Here is a 20,031-nt window from a genome sequence, read left to right as displayed (position 1 = left end):
GGACTTGGTTGTTCTGGAAAGTTCATGTCCTATGCACAGGAGAGACGGATGCTTCTCCAGCCCGACTGCTGCCCAGTTGCCCAGGAATGCTGGCCCAGTGTTTATAGATCTTCTAGTTTTTAAAGAAAGCTGGAGATCTAGATTTTTACAAAATTCTCAGGATTCATAAACATCATCAAGAGATTTTTTTAAAAAACAAAAAACTATGAGTTGGGTTGGCCCCTAGCAACCCACAGAACACCTATGACCAAAGCATTTTAACCCAGACAGGGTGGCCTCTTTGTTCCCACTTGGGTAGAGGGCAAAGGTCACCCCGGGCTCAGGGGTGACGTGAGGATGAGCACCCAGTGGTACTCAGTGTCTCTCTGGTCACAGGGCAGCAGTTCCTGCAGGGACAATACCAGAGGTGGGTGCAGGTCCACCTCCAGGGCCTGCGAAGGGCCGCGTTCCGGGGCTGGCAGCAGGTGGCAGCTCGTCGGAGACACACGGTGGCCAGGTCAGAGCAGCTCCTACTGCAGAGGTGGGTGGGAGGGTGGGGGTCATCCTCACCCCCAGAAAAGCAGGGAGAGTCCTCAGGGGTTGGGAGGTTGAGTTGCCTCTACAGCTCTAGGGATGTCCAGGCTAGAGGCCTGGGACCTAGAAAACGGGGGGAATGAAGGGAGACCCCAGCCTGGAGCCATAGAGCCATGATTACCGACCTTCCATCATTTATCAGCTTTGTGTGGGAGGCGGGGATGGCAAGCCCCTCCCCCAACCCAATGCCCTGACCAGGTCCACCCTTCGGTTTCAGAGAATACAGTTAAGATGGGGAGATCACTCCTCAGACACCCACCATAGTATGTCCCAACAGCATTTGTTGCTTGAGGAGTCAGCACGGGGAACTGCACTGTATACAGTGGCCGAGAGTGAAATCTTAAATAGAGATGTTCTAGTAAAGCACGCGTATAGTTCATTAATGCACATTTAAAAGCAGAGGGCACAAACGATGCCCCCTCCCACTACCAGGTACAAGCCTGCGCTCACTGACGGTGTCCCCACAGACCAGCGATTTCTGCGCTTTTGCATCTGAAGGGCGTGGACATCTTTTTTGGCCTCTAAGGGAGTGGAGGACCACGTTCCCCTCACTGACCTTCTGCCCTCCCCAGAGCAGGCTTTTGAGGGGAGGCTGGGGTGGCTGTCCCCCCAGAGGAGCTGGGACTTGAACCCACAGCTGCTGGGTTCCCAAGCGGCATCTGCTCCCAACTGGCATCTGCCCCCCAAGCTGGAGTGCGTGGGCCAAGGCCCCAAATGAAAGCCAGCACATTCCTGTTACACATCGGTCCCTGCATTTTTAAGGCACAGGGTTGAGTAGGCAGAACCGTGTATGTCCCAGAGATCAGGTGTATGGGGGCGGAGGGGGGGCGGCGGGGCAGGTGTAATTTTGAATACACGTGACTTCTGACTGTGACAGCAGCTGGGCCCTCCTCTGCTCCTGTTTTGCAGCCACTTCCAGGCCTGGCGTGGACTTGCGAGACGTGCGCGGACACTCCAGGCCCAGCAGCAAGCTTTCCAGGATGGCCTGAGGAGATGGGCACTGGGGGCTGCATTTGCCATGTGGCGCGAAGGCCGAGTGGCCACAGCTCGGGCACGAGAGCAGCGTGTGGCCCGGGCCTCCATTGCCCACTGGAGAAGCCACGTGCAGGGGTGCCGGGCAGACAAGCAGCAGAGGAGGGCCCAGGCCCAGCAGGGCTTCGTAGCATGGCGAGAGGCCCTGGGCCAGTACTGCAAGGCCCGCCAGCAGACAGAGGAGAGAGCTCAGGCCCAGGCCCAGGTGGCCCTGTGCTGGACGCTGTGGGTGCGTGAGTCCCGCCTACACCGGCTCAGCCAAGCCCACGCTGCCCGGAAGCTGAGTGCCAGGTGGGTGCCCATGGGCTGAGGGTAGCCCCACACGTGCTTCCACTTTGGGCCTTGAGCTTGTGTTTGGCAGGGGTGGGGGGTATTTGGTGACTGGTGCCAGGGCTCAGGAGGCTGGAGTGGTAGGGAGAGGTGATCCTGGTCATTGCAGCTAGTCCTGGGGTTAATTAAATCTCAGCTCTGTACTTCCCAGCTGTGTGACGACCCCTCTTGAGCAAGTCTAACTTTAAAAGTCAGAGAAAGATAACAGGCCTGCCTTGCAGAGATAAGGGAATGCAAACATTCAGCAGAGCTCAGGGCCAGGGCCAGATGACACAGCAGGGGCTCAACAAACTGGCTTTCTTTTGAGAAAAGGGGAGGCAAAGCATAGCTGGCAGGATGGCCTCTCTCGGTCCCCTAAACAGGATGCTTGTCCCTGCTGTGTGATATTCTGCTGCTCCGTGTCCCTTTCAGTCTTATTTTTCTGGCAGAAGAGCGTGGCATGGACTGTACCTGGAGGTTACCTCCTGCAGGGTACAGGCCAGGGCTGGGGAGGGCTCCCTACATCTGCCATAGAGTCCAGGCCCTGATGGCCTTGCGTGTGGGCTCCTCCCTCTCCCCCAGAGTCCTAGAGGCCTGGGCACGGTCGGCAGCCCAGGGCCGAGTCCAGCGGGTTGCCATTGCCCAGTTCCAGCAGGCCGGTCTCAGGCTCCTCCTGCAGACCCACTGGGCTCAGTGGAGGACAGCGCTGCTCAGAGTGTGGCTGGAACCTCGGGTGGAGGAGGCCAGCACAGCCCATCCCAGGCCCAAGGCCCATCTCAGGCACCAACCCGGACTGGCGGGCAAGGGACACCTCCTTGTGCTGATGGATGCTGCAGCCCCGTGGAAGGTGAGGTAAGGCCCAGGTGGGGTAAGAAGTCCAAAACCGATCCGAGGGCCAATGGCCTCAGCATCAGCTTGTTTCAGCCCATGGTGGCGAGCAAGGCTGGATGCTTCTCTAGGGCCCCAATAGCCTGGTGGACACCACCCCTATCTGGTTCTTGGACAGCCTTCTGGCTCTGGAAGACAGCCAACTCCAGTACCTACCAAGTGCCAGTCCAGCTCAGGTCCACTTCAAAGATGAATGCTGGGGTCACAGTCCATCACAGAGACAGACACCTAAACTCATTACATGTCATGGTACAGTCTAGAATCAAGCTAGGTACAGGGAGACAGTAGCCATTTTTTGTCAAGTTCTTTTTTTTTTTTCTTATTGGAAAAATGAAACATGTTCATTACAGAAAAACCAAAAAATACAAATGAAAAAAATTTTTGCATCTCTCTCTACCCACAGGTACCTGCCAGTCCCTCTCCAGACCAGAAGCAGTCAGTTCTGATACTAGCAAATGGTGACAAGAGCTTGATGGCCTAGCAGGAAGGAAGAAACCATAATAAACATCCATGCACAAGAAGTGACATGGCAGTCCTGGGACATGTCATTATGAGACACACAGCCCGAGTTACTGGCAAAGCCACAGAGTATTCCTGAAGATGAACTGGCATCATCCAGAATCCTTTCAGAATGCCAGGACGTGTCTGATAGAGACTCGAGAGATGCTAAGAAAAAAGATTAAAGTGTTTTTTTCTTTAATGGAATTGAAAGGGACTAGCTTTGGTGATTTGCAGAATCCACATATTCACATATGTGGGGCTATGGCAACAGCACATGCTGGCGGCTCAGGGTATATTATTTCTAGATCTGTGTTATAATTTTATTTTCAGAGTATGTTTATAAACACTTCCCAAAGGCAGGCAGGGGTCCCGCTTACTGATGGAGAAACGGGGACTAGTAGAGACCAAACATGCTGGGAATGACAACTGGGATGCTGAATTCCAGGCGCCTCCTTCCTACCACACAGACATGTGCCCAGGCAGCCCTCACCTAATGTCACGAGCAGGTACTCTGCCATTTCATGGTGGCACAGAGTCCCGGAGAGGGCTGCCTATCTGTACAGAGCAGAAGCTGGGGGCTGGGGATCTGGGGTCAGACCACTCCTGAGGGGTGGGGCCTTGGACAGATGTCTTAACTTTGTACAGTTTAAGCAGGACAGTAATACCCACCTCACAGGCTCCACCTGGCACAGGTAAGCTCTCACCGAGCAGTAGCTATCATTGATTCGCCCCACTGCTTGAGTCCCCAGACACGTGGGACGATGGGAAAGAGGCAGTGGTGTGGGCCGATGGTCATACTGCTGTCAGGCACCTTCTCTGCCTCCTCTGAGAGCCTCAGGGCTCAAGGAGAAGGTGCGGCCACGTGAACCATCCACCTGTGCACACACGAGCAGGAGGCCGCGCTACCGGTCAGGGGGATCCCACCAGGTCACCTGGGCCCCAGAAGGATTCAAGTTTTCCTCTCTGGTTGTTCCCTCAGACCCGCAGCTGCAGGCTACAGGCCACAGGGCCCATGCTGCCTGACCCAACACAGCACTACAGCCTCGGTGGACAGAGGAAGTGGAGAGAAACATCCTGGGCTCGGAGTAAGGAGACCTGCCCTGGGGACAGATCATGTTTCAAGTGCAGGGTTGAGACAGACGCCAGCCCTCAAGGGTCTGGAAATCAGCTCTGAGCTCCTTGGAGAATCGGACATGGACCTGTGCTTTCTCCACCAGTTTCCTCTTTTGGAATATCTCAAGCATTTTGAGAAAGTAATCAGATTTCTCCTGCCCCACCTGTCATTTCTCTGTGGGCAGATGTGGTGGTAGGACAGCATGGTGCTTAACTCAAGCCCTCTTCATTACGCTCAAGTTCCAGGAGCAGACTAAGGGAGAGTTTGCCTTCCTGAACGAATGTTTTAACCTGTTCTGACTCGATTCCCCATTCCAGGTGACAGAGCACCTCCCCTCTGTCCCGACATCCAGCTCTGGCTGCAGCGGCCTGGAAGCGCCAGCTGGACCCAAGACTGGCCCCCTACAGCACCAGGAGAGGACCGCACCTCTGAGACCAGTGCCCTCAAGGCCCAAGGCCAGGTGGATAAGAGGCAGCTGGGGTAAGAGCAGCTGCATGGAGGAGGTGGGGTTGGGGGCCAGGGCTGGGGGCTTGCCTGAGCCTTAGCCAGAGCTGGGCCCATCTGGCCAGGGCTGGTTACTGCAGGATCCTGGAGGAGCGGGACCAGGCCGGAGGCTCTGCCTTTTTCCCTGGCCATGAAGGGGTCATGATGCTCTTGGCATCAGGATACACACAGGGCCTCTCCTCCCCCAGGAAGAAATACTGGCAACACTGGCGCCTCGAGGCACTGCTTCACCGGCTCCAGGGCGCCCAGCAGGCCAGGTGCCTGGCGGCGACATGGCAGTGCTGGGTAGATGCTCAGGGGACAGAGGAGCTGGCACGCACACTGGTGAGTGGGGGCTGCTGGGGCGTGCAGGTACCCGAAGCAGCAGTGGGGCAAGTTCGGGGCCTGCTCATCAACTGTCCCCACAGCTCAGGCAGTGGCACCTGAGACGGGCTTGGCGAACTTGGCGGCAGCGGGTCGTGCAGCTGAGGGTGGCTCGGCGACTACACCAACAAGATGATGGCTGGGTCCTTTCTCAGGTATTGGTGGGGCAACCCCTGTCCCCCAGCGGTCCCCTCCGACACCGACACTGTACCTAGACACTTCTAAGCTGTGACCCTCCCTGCTTGGCACCCCCAGGACGCCTTCATTTTCAGGGGAAGGGTCAGTTCAGTCAGAGAAAACAGCTTGGATGCTGGAGCCCTTGATTTCGCTGGTAGCCACGTGCTCGGCCCAGTCTCACCTGTCACTCAGACTGGGAACAGGCTTGGCCTGTGGCACAGCTCCCGCTCATGCTGGATTGTGTAGGTGCAGGGTACGAGCGTCCCCTCTCTTATTTGCTCTCAGCATAGCTTCCCAGATCACAAGACAGATCTATTCTGAGCCCATGCATTTGGCCTGGGGCACGGCTGGCGGGCTGGCTGGCTGCCTGCCCGCCTGGGGCGGACAGAAGGAGCTGGGCACAGGTGTTAGTCTAGCAAATAAAGCACACACCCAGGAGGGAGCTAAATAACCTTTTCTTTCCTCTCCCTGATCCCAGGCCTTTGAGAAGTGGCACCAGAGCCGGGCAGCCAGGGGTCCGAGAAGGGGAGCTACCAGCAGTCCGAGACCCGCTGAGCAAGGCGGGCATCAGGAGTCCTGACAGCAGGCTGCAAGCTGCCCGAGCCCCTGCGTGTAAATGGGCTCGAGGCGGGACAGAGGGCCCAGCTGTAGCTGTGACTTGTTCCCACGGAAAGAAAAATAGAAGTGAGCCCGGCCTTCCCAAGGAAGGCACCATGCCCCACGTTCCAGGAACTGCAGGCTGTCAGGCCGTGGGGTGCTCACCTACAGCCTGGTGATGGAAGGGACAGCTCTGTCCTAGCCATTCCTCTTGCTCCGTCTCCCGTGAAGGCTGCCCCTCCGCCCCGGCCGGCCGGCCAGGAAGGAAGATGTGCTGACGACTGCATTCACCTCCCCTACCATCGGACTGCTCTTTGGACCCCCTCCTTCCGCTGAGCCAGCAGGCAGGGGCAGGGAACAGCCTGTGTACATCTGCCAGTCACTGCCTGGACAGCAGGGCTTGAGGGCTGGCTCCTGGGGAGCAGTGCCAGGCAGACTCAGGGATGGGACAGGCAGAGGGAGGGAGCAGTTGGCAGGAGGATGTCGCACCTAAAATACAAGCCGTAAGTCCTGCTTGATCGAACCTCACCTTTGCCCTCGATGGGAACACGCAGGGTATCTCTCTGTGGCCAGTGAAAAAAGAGAAGGCCAAGAACTTCATCAGTCACAAGGGTTCAGACACCTTGAACTCTTAAGAGATTCTTTCTTGAGCCACCAGAACACAGAGACAGCTGTTTCAAAAAGCAGCATCATCGAAAGGTAGAAACCCAGCTGAGCTCTCAGGTGGAAGGCAGCAAGAAATGCTTGTCATTAGGTTTCAGCCCCAGACCCATCCAGGGCAGGGCAGTGTCTGCTGCTTTAGTCACAGGCAGGAAGTGCCCAGCTGCCAACGTCTTGGAGGCAGAAGGGGGCAGCACCTTCGACTTGCTCCAGCCTTTCCACACCTCCTCAAGTGCCTGCTGCCCGTGTTCGCTTTGTCTGTCCTCCACAGGCCCCAAGTACAAGGGCACTGGCAGTCCCAGGCCAGCTCCTAGTGGCTGCCTGGTGCGAGGGCTCAGTCAGCAATAACCAGCCTCCTTCCCTTCTCAGGGAGGACAATACTCCACCCAGCACAGTCCTCTGCAGGATGGAGGTGCTCCTCACAGGAGAGCAAAACCTCCCAGCTCCGCAGGGAACACCAGGCTCTTGTGTGGGGCTCAGGTCCGGCCAGAGCCTGCAAGCCTCACACCAGTCTAGCTGCCATCATCGTGTGGGAGAGTAGAGGCCAGGGCTTGGGGAGAAGTGAAAGAGAATAAGGGTCCCCAGAGAGCCAGGACTGGAGAGGAAGGCAGGACACAACCAGCCTACGCTAAGGATGTCAGTGCAGGGTCACGGAGCCTCCGGCTGCCTCTCATTCCGAGCTGGGTGTGTTGAGAAGCTCAAATGTGTCTTCTAACACCTGCCACAAGCAGTTGTCCAGCGGAAAGTCATTGTCCACCAGGTTGACCAGGAAGTAGTTGTCGTGGATGTACTGGATGATGATCCGAGATGGCGACTCCTCGTCATACAGCTTGCCCCACTGCTCAATCCACAGGGCGAAGGCTTCGTCCTGCACGTGCACGTGTACACGGGTACATGCAGACACGCAGGCAGATGCACGTGGCACAAGCACAGAGACAGGGACACGTACATACAAGGACACAGGCACACAGGGACGAACAGTCACAGACACACAGGCAAGGTTAACAGGGCTGCCCGTGGGCCGAGCTGTCATGTTCGGCATCACAAGAGCCTCCACCACAGCCCAACAGGACGCATCCGGGAATAGAACAAGGTCCACTGCCAGTGCCACCTCCCATCCCCCAGCCCAAAAATAAACACTGTGATTCAGACTCGGTGTAGCCAGGAGGGCCTAGTCCGCCAGTCCTGGGGGCATGGCCTCCAGCCACACACTGGGGACCCAGTGATACCGCCTACCCAAAGTTTTGGAGGCGGGCAGGGCAGGCCAGGCCCCCTTACCTTCCAGAACATGAAGCTGACAGGATCCACCACCGTTGGCTGGATGATCTCTCGCCCAGGGAAGATGCCCCAAGTGACTGCGTTGGGCTGCAGCTCAGGGGCGTTGGTGATGTTTTCACCCTGGGCGGAGGTGCCACGTAAGAGCAGGTGGGACAAGGACAACCGCAGCCCTCTGAGTACCCAGGGAGGGCTCTGGCCCAGACCCCCACCTGCCCCACCCTCCAGCTCGCAGCTCTGCGAGCCCCGAACTGAGAAACCCAGACCCTGGCATGTCCTTCCTCCGCTCTCTGCTTCCATCGGCTCCATATCCAGCGGTCCCACTTCCTTCCCCTCCAATCTGCCCCTCGTGCCTAACCCAGCCAGGCTCTCTCTGTTACCCCACTACCCTGAGGGCCTAACTTTAGTCTTCCCCAGGCCTATCAGCCATCAGTTGTCCACTGTGACCGGCCAAAAATAAAACACGGAGCCAAGCCACTGCACTGCTGGGAAAGGCTCCCTCCTGCCTTCAGGGAAAACCCGAATTCCAAGCAGGGCCACGGAGACCCCCGAGGCCCTGGCCCCTGCTTAACACTTCGGCCTCACTCTGACCTCGGTCGGCAGGGTCATCACAGGCCTGCAGCCGATGCCTTTGCTCACCCTCTGCCCTTTCCCAGGCACGCCATCCTCCTCATCCTTAAAGATTCAGGCTACTCAGGAGCTTCCAAGAAGCCTTCTGTGACCTCTCGGGATAGCCATCTGTCCCCTGGGTCCCCACCATCCTATAGTGAACTACTGTCCTAATTATCCACTGACGAGCCTCCCTCACTGGGCTGGGAGCTCCGAGTCCGTCCCGCACAAGGCTCGGCCGAGACCAGGCGCCCGGTGACTGCTGGGTGGGGGTGAACCGTGGGTGCCCTCGGCCGGGCGTGCTGGCCCCGCGAAGCCAGCTACCTTCACGTCCACGATGTGGTAGTTGACGCGCAGCGCGTACTTCCTCAGCACCCGCAGAAGCGCGTGCACCGTCTCGCGGGAGGCGAAGAACTCCAGGTAGGCCTGCGGGGAGGCAGGCACCGTCATGTTAAGCCCGGGGCCCCGCCGGACACCTCCTCCGTGTGCTGCTGAGTGTGCTGTCCGTGCACAGCAACCCCAGTCAGATGCCTGCCCCCGACCGGCCGGCCCCAGGGAGGGCGGGACCCACGCGCACATGTGCGACAGGACACTTAAGGCATCGAGAATGGCGGTGGCCACGCACATCAAGTCATGCGCTATGGGGCTGGCGAATACAAAAGCAAAGGGGAAGGGAGCAGGTACGTGAGGGACAGGTCTGACAGGTCTGAGGGACCTATGCCACCCCTCTTCCCACTGGTCGCGGAAGGCTCCATGGAGAAGCCACTGCAGAAGCTATACGGGAGGTCCGGTTTGGCAAGCTAAGGCTGCGGAAGCTGCCTGCCACATTCTGTCCTCCCCACTCACTGCGAGGGCTGCTCTAGCACCAAGCTTATCGGGGATTAAGCTGGCTTTATTCAAACTCCTCTGCTATAATGCTTATAATACTGCAGGGTGGGCCCCATTATCCCTATTTCACAGATGCAGAAAGTTCAGGGAGGATGAGCAACTGGGCTGCACTGATGGAAAGCAGCAGGGCTGGTCTCGAACCCAGGTCTTTCTAACTCCAGAGCCCAGGGGGTTCAGTTCAAATGCAATTTTAACTCCAGCGGCCCCGGCAGCATGGTGTCGTAACAGCTCCCGCTTAGAGAAAGCTTCCTATGTTCTTCCCACATGCTAAGCTTTATGTGCTCTGCCACGACTCATCCTCAGAACGTGATGTGATAATATACCCCCATTTCACAGAAGAGAAAGCTGAGGCTCAGAGCAATCAGGGGACGGGCCACCCAGGGCTGCCTGACTTAAGGCGGGAGCTCCTGTCCACTCTGATGCACTGCCACTCAGCATGAAGAGCCCGCGCAGAGGAAGGCTTCCCTCTCCCTGTCTCTGGGGCTTCCAGGTACCAGTCAAGGCCGCACCTTCTGGAAGACATAACCCCCGCTGGGGCCCCAGCCCACAACCGGGTCAGAAGATGGCAACCCGTTGACGTTGGGCTGGGAGTTGATGGTGAGGATGCCCCGCCGATTCACTCGCAGCAGCTCCTCCTTCATCAGGCTGGTCTCGGCCGCCAAGGGCTCGTCATTCCACGGCAGGCAAGTGACCTGAGAGAGGGCGAGCCGGGTAGAGGCGGTGATCGGATCTGGCGCCCTGGGTCCCTCCGTCTTGTGGCCCCCGTCAGAGACACAGCCTGTCTCTGCTCCCAGGTCACCCCTCTCCCGTTGCTGAGGCTCAGGGTGGTGAGTCCCAGCCCCACGGCGTGGTTCACAGGGAGACGAGGCGGGGGGACGAGAGCAGGACCCCGCCCTGGCACCACTCACTTTACAGCCCTTCTGGTTGGGCTCCCCCGAGAGGTAGCGGACGAAGACCTCGAAGACGCTTTCCTCGCTGGCCAGCTCCTCCCCCCACATCTTCAGCAGCTCTTCCCTCGGGGACTTGCTCTTCAGGTAGAAGAGGTAGTAGTCCTTCAGCTCCCCGAAGGCTGGCGAGGAGGAGTTGCCCCTAGGGGAGGAGTGGACAGGGCACTTCTGACCTTGGGCTCTGTACAGAGGGACAGCTGGTCCTCACTGCACCAAGGGCTCGGCAGTAAAATAAACGTGACTGTCTGTGAGCGGGACTGTGCGGGGCGGTGTGTGGGGCTGCGTGTGGGCCCGTGTGCAGGCCTGTCTGCAAGGCTGTCTGCGAGGCTGTCTGCGGGCCTCACCAGCGGCCGTTGGGAAACTCATCCCATTCCTGGGTGCGGTAGATGTAGCTCTTTGGTCTGGAGGCCCAGAAGATGGGACGCACATCTTCCTCCCTGCGCTTGGGGTGGGCGCTGACAGCCCAGGGCAGGAGACGCCTGGATGACAACAGAGACAGGAGGGGCGAGGAACAGGTTATGGGAGCAGGGTGGAGGGGGCGCCACTGAGCCAGGAACCCCAGGTGTGCCACTAGTCATGGCGCAGACACCCCCCTACACCCCAGGGAGCCAGTACCTCTAGGGAGCACTCTTTGTGGCTTCTGATGTCCTTTCCCACCATTTTTTTTCCCCACAGCTCCTAGGCCTGAATTCGGGGCTACTGGCCTCACCTCGGGTCTTCGGTCCACATGCCCAGGCGCTTCAGCACCTCTGTGGTGGCCATCTCGCGGTTGAGGGTGTAGAAGTGGAGGCCCGGCACCAAGCCACTTGCCAGAAGCTTCTGGCACAGGCTTACGGCCTGCTCGATGCCGTAGTTGCGGATGGCGGCGTCGTTGTCCTTGATGGGCTCGATGACGTCCTTCATCTGCTGCGGCACCTCCAGCTTGGACAGCTTCACCAGCTGCCGAAGGGAGTGGTAACCCTGCCCGAGGACCGAGAGGGCTGTGGGGCCACCTCCCAACCCACTTCTCACCCTACTTATCCCTCTTCCCACCCCCCACAGGGCCTTCTGGACAACTGCAGCGTCACACAGTAACCCGGGAAAGTCAGACCACACTGGACGCAGACCCTTGCCTGGTCCTGCTCTTTCTATTCTGCAGAAAGCAGCAGCTGCCCTGGCCATCCCCGCCACTGCTCTGAGCCAGCCCTTTGGCCCCTAGATTATTTACTGATGGTGGGGTCATCCGCCCCGGTGGCTCCCCAACCTCACGGATCATCAGAATGACCTGCGAAACTTCCATAATGTACGAATTCCCAGGCCCCACCCCAGATCTCCTGAAATCAGAACTTCTAGGCATGGGATCGGAAAATCCATCTTTTGAACAAGCTTACCAAAGAATTCTGATGACAGCCAAGTTTGGGAAACACTGATTTAACCAGAAATTATAATTAAAGTTATAATTCCTTGTAGTGACATTTGTCAGTAAGCCAAAGTACAACAAACTCCTCCAACAAGTACGGCTACTATTTTGTGGGGAGAAATTATAGCTAACCAAAATGGGGTGGAGAGACATCATTTTGCAAGGAGCGTCTGCCGGGAAATCCAATAAGTGTCAAAGAACTTTACCGTGAACTCAGCACCTCACTCCACGGCCCTGGCCTGTGCTGGCACGGGGGGTGGAATGAGTCCATTAGCCCTCCTGGGACCCTCACCTGAATAGGAAAGATTCCAGGAAGGATGGGGCAGGTAATGCCTATCTCGGAGCAAGCCTTAACAAAATGGAAGAATGTGTCAGCCTCAAAGAAAAGCTGGGTGATGATGAAGTCGGCTCCTGCAGATACCTTCTCCTTCAAGTACTTCAGGTCGGCCTCAAAGCTCCCTGCGTCGGGGTGGCCTGTGGGGTAACCTGCCAATAGGGATGACAGTAGGGAGAGGCTGGCTCCACCTACTCAAGGTGAGTATGAAGAAACCAGAGAGCTGGGAACAGAGAGTTCTCCGCCTCTGGGGTCCCAGACTCATACCTGCCTACACCACCGCGCGGACAAGCTGAAATGGTGAGCAGCTGGGCTCACGATGGAAGCTTCTGGCAAGTGGCTTGGTGCCGGGCCTCCACTCCTACACCCTCAACCACGAGATGGCCACCACAGAGGTGCTGAAGCACCTGGGCATATGGATCAAAGACCCTTGGAGATGACCTTGAGTGAGAGGTGGCTTAGAGCCACCCTCCCAAGAGGGGAGGCAGATCGCTCCAAACTCCCCACGCTGTCCTGTCTTGTGTCCCTTGCAATCAGCCAGGCAAATCAGGCCTGCATTTGTGGCCACGGAAAAGAGAAAATGCTACATTCAGCACTGGTTGGACAGCATTTGGGGTATTGGGCTTGACTCTAGGCCAGGGGTCCCCAGCCCTCAGGCTGCGGACCGGTACTGGTCTATGGCCTGTTAGGAACTGGGCCACACAGCAAGAGGTGAGAGGCAGGCAAGGAGCGGAGCTTCATCTGTATCTGCAGCCGCTCCCCAGCGCCAGCATCACCGCCTCAGCTCCATCTTGGATCCTCAGGCATTAGATTCTCACAGGAGCACCGGTCCCCAGTGCCAGATAGGTTGGGGACCGCTGCTCTAGGCACTGTATTAAAGCAGTGCTTTTAACATTAAAGTTACTCAGAGACCCAAGAGAGTGAAAAGTCAGACACCCCACTACACAAGAACTGAAGAAAGCAGAGCTGTTTTGCTTGACGAAAAGAATAAAAAGAATCCAGCAACTATTTCTAAATGGCCAAAGGCCCATCATGTGGAAAAAAGGGTTTACCTTAGTCAAGTTCCTTATTAGTCATATTCTGTGATACTTCTGATGGCAGAACCGGGATCAGTTTCAGAGGCCTGACAAAGGACCGAGCAGTCCCACAAAATAACAAGCTCCTGGGACGTAAAAACTTTGGGGCAGCCAGGATGCCCATGTGCTGAGGGCACCTAGATGGATTCCAAAACTGCCTGGGAGGTGGGAGCAGCCGTTCCCCCGGCTCCTCGCTAGCTCCAGGAACTCGGTGACTGCTTCCCTAAACAACTGAACTCACGTGGCCAGGCACGCGCAGGAAGGCCATAGGCCTTAGTAAAACTGCAGGCAGAGCATTGGCTTCCTCCGCCTGAGTGCAGGGCAGGACCCTGAGCCAGGAAGGGGACAGACCTGAGACTCAGACCACTGGAAGTCATGTGCTTTGCCGTGACAAGTCAGTTTCGTTAAGAAACCCTGAGTCATCAAAAATGGGTGTAAAACGATTGTTTTAAGGGATGAGGGGTGGAAAGATTAAGCACCAGAATTTTATACTTTCAATAACAAGGCTGTTTTTCCAGTAGGAACTTCAGAAACAAAGAGGTCTTCATGGCTGAAACGCGAAGGCTATAAAACCTCAGTATCACCGAGCAGATCTAGTGTTTGCTCACGTTCGGATTTTCCTCTGCTCACCGTCTCCTCTTGCTGCCGTGGCCAGCTGAGTGCTTCCCAATCCAATGACCCTCACTCTCACCCACTTTACAATGAGCGATGCTCCAGACCACAGTGACTGTGCGCGCACAGGGCTGCTGGTTCCCACTCCTGACCATCGAATGCCCACTGCGCACGTGCACATCCCCCACCTCACTGGCTGTACTGTGACCTAATTCTCCGTCAGGGCTGCCCAGACTCGTCCACCCAAACACCCCTGTTTTCTGACAAAAGTTGAAATGTCCACGGGGCCTGGCACTAAGTCCAAAGTCACGCGCAACAAGTAAGCTCCTTGAAACCACATGGCTTATTTTTTTTAATCCAGATCATTTTGATTACTCCATATGGTAGCCGTGTTTGTTTAATATAAAAAGATACGCTTTCCCGCCCCAAATCTGAGAAAAACTGTCATGCCGAGAAGACATGGCTAGGAATCCCCAAACTCTTGAGTCCCTGGCACATACAGCCTCACCATACCTGAGCCTCTCTGCTTGAGAAGCTGGAAGCCCCACCCTCACGAGCGGGGGAAGGAGGGAAGGCCGCCCCATCCGTTTGTTTCTAGAAGGTAAACCTTGCCTCCTGGCTGGAGCAGACAAAACAAGAGTTGAGCTGATCTAATTTCCTCTTGAGAATTTGGACTTACATTGAGACCTGTCAATCGGTCTGCGCTATTGGCTGGAACTGACCATGTGTACTCAGAAGCAGGAGGCAGAGATGCGCGGTTCTGTGGCTCCAGAGAGAATGAGGGACGACCTTGGTGTCTGAGGTTTCTGACTGCTTCCTGGTTCCGGTGCCTAGTGCGATCTGGTACCATTTCCTAACCTTGGGTTCTGAGACTCCCTGCCCCACGAAATCTTAATAAATATCTCTCCTTTGTTTTACAGAAGAATAGGCTGGGAAGCAGGCTAGAGAGTGAAATGGCAGAGAAACAAAAACTTAAGAGGTGGTGGCAGCCTAGGCAGGTGGCAGATGACACTGTATAATTCACCCAGGCACCACCCTCGTCCAGCACAGGCTCAGGCCCCTCGTGCACTGGGTTACTGGACCGTAAACTGAATATGGCTGAGCTCTCTGTGCCTCTCTGGGCATCTCATTTCTTCCTCTCTGTCCCCACCCACTGGGATGCTCCAGCCACTCACCTGCCACACAGATGTCAAAGTAGTCACCAAACTCGCTGCGGATATGCTTCACCAAGTCTGCGGCGTGACAGAAGCCTCCTTCCTCTTCCTCCCACTGGTCACCTATGGGGTCTGCACGGCGGGTGGGAGTCAGTCACTGGGACTCGCCTGATCGCCAGGTAGTCAGTCCCTCCTCCCTACCCCTACGCCCGGACGTGAGCACCTGAAAGGCGCTCATATTATTCCAGTTGGTGCCTCCTCTTCCTGGCACAGCACCGGTAAGCAGTGGGAGGGAAGAGAGCACCCAGCCTGTCAGGTGTTTACCAAGCACGACTCTGTGGGTGCTGTGCTGGTGGCACTAGTCATTTAGTCTGCGGCATCTAAGATCCGCCCCCCAAACCCAGGGGTGTCCCAGCATCCTCACCCAACCCCGCGGCTCATCTCCCACCCTTCCGGGAGAATTTTCTACTCATCTCGAGTGAGAAGTGGTCTTGCAGTGGGGAGCACAAGGCCACAAGATCCCAACCAACAGGCTCCCTCTTCCCACACTTGTGGCCCGATGACAGCAGATGCCAGAGAAACTATTTTTTCACTCCTGGGACAAATGCCAGGACTGCGCTCTTTGGGCCAAGGGCTGGGTGCGACCAGGGATCGGTGAAGATATGTGTAGCCGGGCAGAGGGTTATTAGGTACCGGCTGCATCCACGGCTCAACTATGACTCTCTCTCTGCAGTGCCCATGGTTCTCCCTACCCACAATGCCTATTGATGCTACTGGCAAGGATGGGACCCGGAGAAAAGGAGCATTTCAAGGACAGAAGAGGCCTTAGGGAAAGCAAGACCCAAGACCCCAGAGGGCAGAGTGTCGGCTCCATACCTCCCCTCAACGCCAAGATGTTCTTCAGGCCCAGCCGCTTGGCCTTGTGCAGATGGCCTGTGATCTCCTCCCGGCTCTGATGGCAGCAGGTCATGTGCAGGATGGTCTCCAGGCCACAGTAGTTCACGGCAGTGCTAGCGATCATCATGGAGGAGGTCTCCTTGTCTGAGCCAGGGTCTCCTGCTGGGTGCCAGGTCACGTCTATGAAGAGGGGGCCGCCTGCCCCCATCCGGTCAAACCTGTAGGGAATTTCTTTCTAAAGAGGGGCCCCTGGGGGCATGCCGCCCTTCACTGCCTTCCCCTGGGGTCGGGGACACACAGAAGCATCGTAGCGGGGTGGAATCGGATTGACCTACCTTCCTATCCTGGCTGTGCGATCTTGGGAAAATTACTTAACCTCTCTGAGCCTCAGTGTCCTCACTTCCACAGTGTGACAGGGAACAGTAGCCACTTCATAATAACACTATGGGAATACTATGCTAGATGGCCCCACAGCTCTTAGCATAGTGCCTGGCACACAGTGAGCTGCTATTATTGTGATTACTCTTACTGAGGATATAACATATAACAACAACGCAGCGATTCTGTGCGAGAGCAACACTTCAGACCTTTCGAAGTGCTTGTATATTTATCATCTTGGGGGGAGTTAAGACGTTTCGATGGCTAAAGGTCGGGACCCCTCAGAGTGGTAAGCAGGGCCTTATTCTAGGAACAGGAGAAAAGAAGGTCAGCAGACATAAGTTTCTTTCATGCTGCCCCTCCCCCCAGTCCTGGTGCAGCAGCCAAGAGTCCTACAGAGCAAGGCCACAGTTCAGGAACCAGACTCAAGAGGCATGGGTGTGCACATGCGCACTGTGCTACGAGCTATAACATGGTGTATTTAAACATCCTTCCTTGCGCTTTAAGCTTCAAACCTTGGAAGTGAAATATGAGAAGTGCAAATGGTAAAAAGCATAAACTTTAAAAAAGGAACTGCGATTCGTAAAGTGTTAACGTAATCCAGTTGGCATTTCTAGATTTCAAGAGGCAAAAATCCAAATTCCTAACTTGCTGAAAATGTTCTCTAAACTGCGGCTTTGTGACTTCCTAAACTGTACTCATGATCCAGTTCTGCCAAAGAATGTAGTCTGAGAGAATCAACATTTTTAACCCATTGAAGAGTGTGGCTAAAAATCCAGATGCTTGGGGGGACTTTTAAAGACAACTGAGAAGCTGCAGATCAAATGACCAACCCTGCCTTTATTTACTCTTGTCCGCCCCCTCCGGCTGCCTTTTTCTTCCAGGTCAAAGTGGCCCTGCCCCAGGATTGACAGTTCACCTTCTTCCTCTCCTCCCCCGCCCGCACCCCCTAATCTGGCCCTAGTCCTTAACCTCACATCAACTCACCTTGAGATGAGATTGACAGCTCCCTGAGCAGTCCGAGGAGGAAAGAACTCTAGGGAGAACCATTTGTCACCGGATTCCATTCTCCGCCTCATCTTCTCCTTGAGTCTCTCATGCCGCTCGGGGTCCAGGCCAGGTGTGGAACATCTCGAACTATCCTTGGAGCTCTCACCGCCACTGCCGCTGCCCTCCGAGCGGGGGTTGAGGCTGCCATGCCCTCCGGGTTCGTTCACCATGGCCGAGTTTCTGCCGTACAGGATGGGGACAGTGGGAGTCAGAGGGCAGGAAGCCAGGCCCCGTAGGGGTGCGGTCAAGTGAGAGAGGTGCTGCATTCCCACACGCGGAAAAGGCACTGGGGGTGAGAGAGACAGCCCCCCACCCACTGGCTCCACACACCACAGCTACAACTGTGCGCTGTCAAAGCTTTTCCCTCCGCTGCTGCCTGGCTCCCTGCATGACAGCCCCCGCCCGGCATGGCAACATGCTCCTTCGGCCCATGGATCTTCATGGATCTTCGGTGACAGCTACCTGATGGAGGGTGGCACAGAGAACCTCATGCTGCCAGCCTCCCAGGCCTGCTTTCCCAAGGAGGGGCAGCGGTGCCGGGCTGGGAGGACCTGGGGTTTTGGATAGTCCATCTCTGCCAGCTTAGACCCAAAACAGGCTGGGAAGAAACAGAGGAAACTTCTCCAGCGGGTGTGTCTCAAAAAGGCGGAGCTGTGACAAAGGAAGAGTTTAGAGCTAGAGCTGGGGCCTGCGCAAGGGGGAGGGGGGGCGGGGGCAAGGCCTCCAGGCGAGAGGGAGGGCTGAGGCTCCAGCTGTAGAGAAGGCAGATGGAAGGAGGGGGAACTCCAGCCACAGACTGCAGGGGTTGGCGGAGATGAGGCCAGACGTTCGGGGTCACTGGATCCCTCTCCAAAGAAGGAAGAGCTCAGCCTGACCCTGCCTGGAACAGCTCCTGTTACTTAGAACAATTCGCGTGCAGGATGGAAGGGGTGAGGGCTTGACAAAGCAGCCAGACTTCTCCTGAGTTCACGCAACTCCAAAAACACCATGTCATGGGTTAGAACTTGACATTGGCTGGGTTCCAAAAGTAGCCAGACCCAAGTTTAGTAAGGGCATGAGTTTCTGTCCAACTCAGAACAAAGGCTGCCTTTCAGGAACACCATCGCTTGCATACACCGCTGAAGTCAGTTCATGACAGTGACCGCACAGCCACAACGTCCGAAGTCCCGAGCCGTGCTAACCACAGGCAGGCTCAGAGGGCAGTGCCATTGGGCACTTTGGTGGGAAAAACAAGAAAAATACTTCAAAACTAAACAAAACACTACTCTTGCCCAGCAATGTACAAACACACAGTACTGGTGTGTGGTGACATGGGATCTAGAGGAACAACCAGGCCAAGTGGCTATTTCCTCTCAGGAAATAGCCACTGCTAAGCCAGCGTTCCTAACCATGTTGGGGTTCTAGAGTCTTGAAAAACTGATGAAATCCACTGCTGCTCTCTCCCCAACACACAAAGCGCACGTAACACACAATGACGCATCCAAAGTCAAGGAGTCGAGACAAAACTAAGAACGTTTCTGTCAACACTTTCTCCCCCTGGGGATGCCCGTTTTGATTTTGACCTAAAACTCTAGCTTCTCAGGGAGAATGGCCACTGGGAGTGAGAAAGGGAATAGTGTGGATAGCGGCTTCACTGGCCTTTCTCAGGAATTCAATGGAGTACCAAGGAATTGTCTGCCGGAACAAAACCAGGAGAGGGGGAGGAAGCAGAACCACCTACAAACCACACCGCTCTTTACTTACCGAATTCCTGGGATGTGCCAGCCCGTGCCCTCTTTCAACCCTTCTTTCTTGTGTCACTCCTTATCCATTTTAAGCTGGGCTCTCATAGCGCCCTGGGTTGTAATTGTGGGTTCGCAGGTTTGTCTCCCTTCCTTCCACCCAGTTCCCTGAGACCAGGTCGGTATCCTGCCTGTGATAGGTATCCCGGTATTCCGGTGGCTGGCACAAGGTAACAAGAGCCAGCACTAAGCGCCAAGGGTCAGGCGCTGTCACTCGGTTCTCAAAATAACCCTCTGCCATTTACTGAGCACTTACTTAATCGGTGCCAAGCACTGAGCAGTGCGGGGATACGGTGCCCACCACTCCTAGGAGACAGAGGTGGGCACCTGTGCGTAGCCTGACGCTGTGGGCACCGGGGACAGCAGCGCCAGCGGCCCACGTTTCTTCTCCAGATGGACAGCACGGAGGCAGGTTTAAATGACTGGAGCCAGAAAAACCCCTCTGGCGCCCAGGTGGCTCGAGGGCCGCGAATCGGGTCACTGGGTCACGGGGACGCGGAACGAGGCCCAGACCCAGAGGCGTGGGTCGCGCCCCCACCCCCCGCCCTCCCGGCCTCCGTCAAGGCCGGAGGCCGACAGTGAGTCCTCGCTTCGTGGTTAGGAGTCGCTGGGGGTGGCAGCCATTGGGTGTTACACTAGTTCTGCGGATGAAGCGCCCAGAGGGGGCAGAGAGGCAAGGCGGCCTCCGCTGATGTCCACCCACAGGCAAGTCCCCGCCTCAGGTGGTGGTCCCCAGATGCTGGGTCGTTCCATCCGGTAACCCCAGGCCTCGCCATCACTCACCCTGCGTCGCAAGTGACTCAGAGCGCGCACGAGCCGCAGCTGCGCGGTCGCCGTGGGGACGCGTGCGGATGGGGCGGGGCGCGCAGGGGAGGTGCGCCGCCCCGGAGTCTGTTGCTAAGGGAAGCGGGAC

General features: G+C 56.5%; 2 protein-coding genes across 6 annotated transcripts in view; one reads left to right on the top strand and one right to left on the bottom strand.

Annotated features, from left to right (window-relative positions):
- The window catches only part of CUNH1orf167 (chromosome unknown C1orf167 homolog), a 19,843-nt gene extending 13,572 nt beyond the window's left edge, over nt 1–6,271 (top strand). The window contains 9 exon segments of the mRNA XM_039842197.1: nt 376–520; nt 1,483–1,896; nt 2,497–2,761; nt 4,283–4,388; nt 4,735–4,897; nt 5,110–5,245; nt 5,329–5,439; nt 5,940–6,008; nt 6,010–6,271. Coding sequence (XP_039698131.1) covers nt 376–520; nt 1,483–1,896; nt 2,497–2,761; nt 4,283–4,388; nt 4,735–4,897; nt 5,110–5,245; nt 5,329–5,439; nt 5,940–6,008; nt 6,010–6,237 — 1,637 coding nt within the window. The 3' untranslated portion in view covers nt 6,238–6,271.
- MTHFR (methylenetetrahydrofolate reductase) lies at nt 5,901–20,031 on the bottom strand. 5 transcript variants are annotated; one of them, XM_039842202.1, is made up of 13 exons: nt 19,375–19,942; nt 19,081–19,278; nt 17,275–17,517; nt 15,889–16,127; nt 15,034–15,144; nt 12,129–12,322; nt 11,147–11,397; nt 10,782–10,916; nt 10,399–10,579; nt 10,000–10,182; nt 8,927–9,028; nt 7,997–8,116; nt 5,901–7,586 (listed from the first exon to the last, which is right to left on the bottom strand). In XM_039842202.1, exons 3-13 carry the CDS (start codon nt 17,505–17,507, stop codon nt 7,389–7,391), a joined length of 1,947 nt encoding a protein of 648 aa, XP_039698136.1. In that variant the 5' UTR covers nt 17,508–17,517; nt 19,081–19,278; nt 19,375–19,942; the 3' UTR covers nt 5,901–7,388. The 5 variants fall into 5 exon arrangements, with proteins under 5 accessions (XP_039698136.1, XP_039698137.1, XP_039698135.1 ...); XM_039842203.1 differs by lacking the exon at nt 19,081–19,278 and having other exon boundaries at nt 19,902–20,031; XM_039842201.1 differs by lacking the exon at nt 19,081–19,278.

Source organism: Pteropus medius, unplaced genomic scaffold (assembly GCF_902729225.1).
Source record: "Pteropus medius unplaced genomic scaffold, Ma_sr-lr_union100, whole genome shotgun sequence".
NCBI classification, from domain to species: Eukaryota; Metazoa; Chordata; class Mammalia; order Chiroptera; family Pteropodidae; genus Pteropus; species Pteropus medius.
This window is presented reverse-complemented; position numbering and strand designations above follow the sequence as displayed.